Source organism: Henckelia pumila, chromosome 1 (genome assembly GCF_033568475.1).
Source record: "Henckelia pumila isolate YLH828 chromosome 1, ASM3356847v2, whole genome shotgun sequence".
NCBI classification, from domain to species: Eukaryota; Viridiplantae; Streptophyta; class Magnoliopsida; order Lamiales; family Gesneriaceae; genus Henckelia; species Henckelia pumila.
Genome location: NC_133120.1, coordinates 32647838 through 32654429, shown reverse-complemented (window position 1 = coordinate 32654429; position 6592 = coordinate 32647838). Strand labels below are relative to the sequence as shown.

At 39.6% G+C, this 6592-nt stretch overlaps 1 protein-coding gene across 1 annotated transcript; it reads right to left on the bottom strand.

The window, feature by feature from the left end:
• Window positions 1-238: 238 nt before the first annotated feature.
• Window positions 239-2463, bottom strand: LOC140861018 (uncharacterized). Its single transcript, XM_073264026.1, has 4 exons — window positions 1833-2463; window positions 1685-1782; window positions 966-1567; window positions 239-380 (listed from the first exon to the last, which is right to left on the bottom strand). Exons 1-4 carry the CDS (start codon window positions 2461-2463, stop codon window positions 239-241), a joined length of 1473 nt encoding a protein of 490 aa, XP_073120127.1.
• Between the last annotated feature and the right edge of the window lie 4129 nt (window positions 2464-6592).

Genomic DNA, 6592 nt, shown 5'->3' with positions numbered 1-6592 from the left:
GCTTACAGAACGTTCCCCACACACGTGCCAAGACTTGAGCCGCTACTTCGTTTACAGTCACATCGAGATCAAAACCCCTCTCAGTAATAGGGGAGCGATGGTTCTTAGTGTGGTCGTAGCGATCCCGGGCCGCTTGATTGACAAAACGGCCGGCAAGGTTGAAGGATGCGGTTGTAGCTCGTGTGCCTTGGCGAGAAGATTCTCCTCTCTCAGTAGTACGCTTTGGACCCATGATCACTCAAAAATTTGCAAGAATTGGTGATATTGGCAATTCGTCGAACACCTTGTGTGCACGAACAATTCCGGCTTTTCTAGCAAAATATGGCCTTGGAGGAGTAGAGAGGAGAAAAAAAATGAAGATTCCAAGCCCTTGAATGATCCTGCAATAGATAGATAACCAATTGTGAAAAATTTGGAAATTTCAAAAATTTGGAGAAAATTGGTTCTAAGGGCCGAGGGGAATTTTGAAAGGGGGAGTGGGGGAAAAGAGGGAGAAAACGCTCAGAAATAAAGCAAAGTAAGGGGCGCGCTCGATCCTACAACTTTCCCGGATCGAGCGCGCCTGTTAAAATGTGCGGGCAGTGAGTTTAGAAATTCCGCGCGCTCAATCCTACAACTTTCCCGGATCGAGCGCGCCTGTTAAAATGTGTGGGCAGTGGACTTACGATTTCGGTGCGCTCGATCCTAAAAGAAATCAGGATCGAGCGCGCCTGCTACTTCAGAAGTTATATTTTTTTAATTTTCAAAAAATTTTCTGAAACCAAAAGTAAAAACAAAAATTCTCTGAAACCAAAATTAAAAACAAAAATTCAAAGAAACAAAAAATAGAACGAAGCAAAAACAAAAAAAAACTAATTGCTGGGTTGCCTCCCAGTCAGGGCCTTTGTTTACGGTCGTTGGCTCGACTGAATGTTGTAGTTCCTTAGGGTGGTTTAAATCTGGTTCCTTTGTCCACCTTTACCCACTTCATAATTTTTCCAGTCAATGTTCCATGCTTTTTCTGCTTCGACTTCTTGGTGATTCTTTTCGCTCGGTCAGGAGGATGTTTTGTCGCGATTTTTGGTTCCTGCATATCAGAGATAAAATTTTCAGCAGTAGAAATTTCAGCAGGCGTTGCAAGTATATTAACAACACTCTCACAAACAGGATTTTTCAGGGCATCAAAAATATTAAATTTGGCAATTTTCTCATCGAATTCCATAGTGAGAGTACCGTTATCAACATCTATTACAGACTTAGAAGTTTTCAAGAATGGCCTTCCTAATAAAATAGGATTATTCAATTCATTGTTTTTCATGTCAAGAATATAAAAATCAGCCGGGAAGACCAATTCGCCAACTTGCACTAGGACATCTTCTAATAAACCCCTCGGGAAAATAGTAGATCGATCAGCCATTTGGATAACAATATCAGTTTCATTCAAAGACCCAAGATTTAAGGAAGCATATACAGAGTATGGCATGACATTAATCGACGCTCCTAAATCTAGCATGGCTGTATCAAGCTGAAAATCTCCTATTTTACATGGAATCGAGAACATACCTGGGTCCTTGCATTTTGCAGGTACCTTTCTTTGAATAACAGCAGAGACCTGTTCTCCCAATTCAACTTTCTTACAACCCTTCAATTTTTGTTCTATTTTCGCAGTACATAATTCTTTCAAAAATTTAGCATAGCGAGGTACTTGCTTAATAGCATCTAACAGTGGAATGTTTACCTCGCATCTATGAAAAGTTTCATAGAGCTCCTTAATCCCCTCATTTTTCCTAGAATCCTTCAAAGCTAAGGGAAAAGGGGCTACAGGTTTATACTCAGAAAAAGGGGAAACTTACCTCGCGGTGCTTCTTTAGGGATGGGCTCACTCTCCTCCACCTTAGATTCTTCGTCCCCTTCAGTCTCTACCGGTTCTTTGACCACTCCATTTTGAATCTGCAGCTCTTTTCCACTCCTCAAAGTAATAGCACTCACATTCTCCCTCGGATTCACCACTGTTTGTGAAGGCAAACGGCTGGAATTTTGTGCTTCCAACTTGCTGATTGCTGCAGCGAGCTGCCCCATTTGGGTACTTAAGTTTTGGATGCTCGTCCGGGTGTCCTGTTGAAAAGCCAAAGTATTAGTGGCAAGATTCTGAACTATGTTTTCAAGAGACTCACCTGGCGTAGGAATCTGAGGGCGCTGTGGTGGAGGGTACGGTTGCCTATAAGATTGATTGTGCCTTAGTGCTTGAGGTCCAGGCTGATTCGCTTGTGGATTGCCATATCTGAGGTTTGGATGATCCTTCCAACCTGGATTGTATGTGTTAGAGTAAGGATCGTACCTCTGCTGAGGTGGCCCTGGAAATCCTCCAGCTGCATTAACTTGTTCCACAGACCCCTCTTGAAGAGTGGGACACATGTCAGTTGCATGTCCCAATTGAGTAAAAATTCCACATACCCTTGCAATCTGTCCATTCCCTACAGCCATATGACGCACAAGAGACGTCAGTTCGCTCAGTTGTTGTTCAAGGGAAGAAACGTTTACCTCGTTACTTTTTTTGGGCGCAGGATCACTTCTAGTGGTGCAAAATTACTGAGAATTGGCAGCCATATTCTCTATTAGATTTCTTTCTTGCACTAGAGTTTCCTGTCATGAGACAACAACCCTTCATAACAGTATTGAATTAGTAAATTTTCACTTATCTGGTGCTGCGGACAGCTGGCGCAAACTTTCTTGAAGCGCTCCCAATACTCGTGCAGTGACTTTCTCATCTGCTGTTTGCACCCATAAATTTCTTTCCGGATGTTTGCTGCTCTAGAAGCTGGAAAGTACTTCTCTAAAAATATCCTCTTCATCTCAGTCCAGGTTGTGATGGATCCAGAAGGTAGGTAGTACAGCCAATCCTTAGCAGAACTCTTTAAAAAGAAAGGAAAGGCTCTGAGCTAAATCTGTTCCTCTGTAACTCCATGCGGTTTCATGCTGGAACACACCACGTGGAATTCCATCAGATGTTTGTGCGGATCCTCACCTGCAAGACCATGAAAAGCAGGCAGTAAGTGTATCAGTACAGATTTCAATTCAAAATTAGCATTATTTTCTAGAGTGGGGAAAGTAATGCATAATGGCTGTTGGTTAGGATCAGGAGTGCCCAATTGTCTCAAACTCAGATTGGCGTTAGCAGCCATCTCTTCTTCTGGGAATGCAGCTCGAGCAGCTTCCTCTTGTTGTTTCCTACGAAGTTCTCTCCTCCGCGTATGCAAGGTCCTTTCTATTTCCGAATCGTAGAGAAAATATTCTTCAGCAGAGTCACCTGAAAGCATGAACAAACCAGAGTAGCACTACGAGGAATAAAAAAAATAAAAAAATTAAAATTAAAAATAAAGTAAGAAGAACACAATAAATTAACACCGATTCCCCGGCAACGGCGCCAAAATTTGGTAGCGCTTATCGTGTACGCCCAAATTACCCGACTCAATCAGATAAAAAAATAATGCACTAGTGTGAGTAGGGATCGTTCCCATGAGGAAAGGTAAATTTAAAAGTGTTCTTTAAAATAAAAGGGGGTTTTGGAGTTGAGATTAACTACTAAAAATCTTAGCAATTAAATAATTGAATTATCACTATCAAGCAAGATTAAAAACTAACTGAGGAAATCAATAAGAAATAAGACTTGATATCGGTCGACTACACCCTTGATATTCATTCATTCAATCATCGATTCACTAAAATAAAAATTAATCTCATCAAATATTCGTCATTAGAAATTTAATTCTAGTCTCACCGTAATATTAGTTAACTAGACAACAGCAGTCTAAGTTAACCCTTACCCTATAAACTAACCCAATACCAGCGATCAGATTTAAATTCACGGTAGCATTCAAACTAGTAAAACTGACGAAACTAGACAACACAAACACCAGCGGTTGTATTTAGCCTACTCAATTATTATCCCTACGAAATAATAAATTCAACAGCAGAAAATATTACACGCAGATGCTTCGCAAATTAGAGGTTTCAAACAATTACGGATTTGAATTCTAATTTAGCTTTTGTTTGTATAATGAAATCCTAAGATGGCCAATCTAAAAATCTCATACAAAAGCATATCAATCAATTCAGAATAATTCTTGATACTTGATAAAAATCAAACATTGAAAATCAAAATCTCATGAATAAACTAAATCAAGGGTTTTGTCTTCCTCAACCAAGTATTAAGGTTTAGCCAACAATACTCATGAATTTTCTACAAAAAATCATGAGAGAAAATAAAAATAAGAAAAGATAGATGAAAACCTAGCCGTCCACAGAGAGTTCTTCGCGTTCTCAGCATGTAGAATAGTCTGATAATCTCTCTAAAACCGACTTAAAAATCAAATAAAAGTCTAGAGCCTTAATTAAAAGAGTTTTCCAAAAATTACAACTTTTTCCCGCAATAGACTTGCGCGCTCGATCCGGGAAAATGCTAGGATCGAGCTTGCACAAAATAGCAAACTTTTGCCTCAAAAATTCCTTCAGCTCACTCGATCCGGGACTTCCACCCGATCGAGCGCTCAACATTGAGCATCCTACTGCCTTCAGACTTCCTTGGCCGTGCTCGATCCTACAACTTTCCCGGATCGAGCGCATCACTTGTTGATGAAAATTTTGACTTCTCCTATTTCCTTCGACGCATGGACGCGTTCCAATTTCTTTAACCAACAAAATATCAATTCCTAGACAATAAACCAATAAAACATTAGGAAGCTAAATGCATGACATAAAATAAAACTAGACTAAAACATAAATAATGACACAAAATGCTTGCAAAACACTAATCAAAACGACACTAAAAATGCAAACAAAACACTACTATCAGCACCCCTTTCAGATTTGATGGCGGAGGAAGTTTCTCAATTACCTCGATTTTCGCTTTGTCAACCTCAATTCCACTTTCAGAAATTTTATGCCCCAACACTATTCCCTCTCTCACCATAAAATGACACTTTTCCCAGTTCAAAACTAAATTGGACTCTTCACATCTTTCTAAAACCTTAGACAAATTCAGCAAGCAAGCATCAAAAGAAGAGCCAAACACTGAAAAATCATCCATGAATATTTCAATAAAATCCTCAATCATGTCATGGAAAATTGCCATCATGCAGCGTTGGAAAGTAGCCGGTGCGTTACAAAGACCGAATGACATTCGTTTATATTCAAAGGTCCCGTAAGGACATGTAAAAGTGGTTTTTTCTTGATCTTCAGGATCAATGGGAATTTGCATATAACCTGAATAGCCATCCAAGAAACAATAAAAAGGATGTCCGGTTAATCTTTCCAACATTTGATCAATGAAGGGTAGGGGAAAATGATCTTTACGGGTTGCATCATTTAGTTTTCTATAGTCTATGCAAACACGCCAACCTGTAACAGTTCTGGTGGGAATTAATTCATTATTCTCATTTTTCACAACAGTAATCCCACCCTTTTTCGGAACAACCTGGACAGGACTAACCCACTTACTATCAGAGATGGGATAGATAATACCTGCATCTAGAAGCTTAATTACCTCTTTCTTGACCACTTCTTGCATAGCAGGATTGAGTCTCCTTTGAGGTTGGGTAGAGGTTTTGTGATCTGCTTCCATCAGAATTTTGTGCATGCACATGGAAGAGCTGATCCCCTTTATATCCGCTATGCTCCACCCAATGGCCTTGATATTCTCCCTCAACACTCGAGTCAATTTCTGTTCCTCATCCCCTGTCAAAGTAGAAGAAACAATTACAGGCAGTTTATCATTATTAAGCAAAAATAAGTATTTTAAATGCGAAGGGAGAGGTTTCATCTCAAGGATCGGGGCTTCTTCAACTGATGGCTTTAATGCTCTTGGAACGTGTCCAAGCTCCCCAATACTTGAGTTTACCATCCTTGAGAGTGGTTTTCCGGCGTCCAAATACTGTATGCATTCCTCAATCTCCTCCTTATCCAATTCTTTTGGTGCTGGATGTGTCAAGCATAACTCCAAATGATCTTCACAGATAAATTCCTGCACATCACACTCAACAAACTCATCAGTAGCATCAATTCTAAAACAATTAGAAACATTGGAGGGATATTTCATAGAGTGAAACACATTAAATACTACTCTCTCATCATTTAATCTCAACACCAATTCACCCTTCTGAACATATATCAGAGCTTTCCCAGTGGCCAAAAATGTTCTACCCAAAATAAGAGGAATCTCACGATCCTCTTCCATATCCAAAACAACAAAATCCACTGGGAAAATAAATTTATCGACCTTCACCAAGACATCCTCTACAATTCCCCTAGGATATTTAATTGATCTACCTGCTAACTGTAGGGAAATTGTGGTTGGTTTCACCTCACAAATTCCTAACTTTTCAAAACAAGAATAGGGCATCAAATTAATGCTTGCACCAAGATCACACAAAGATTTTCTAAAAAATGAATTTCCTATGGTGCAAGGAATAGAGAAGCTACCAGGATCCTTAAGCTTCGGAGGTAATTTGTTTTGTAAAATTGCAGAGCATTCCTCCGAAAGCTTCACTGTCTCAAAATCCACCAGTTTCCTCTTGTTTGATAAAATTTCTTTTAAAAATTTTTCATAAGAGGGCAT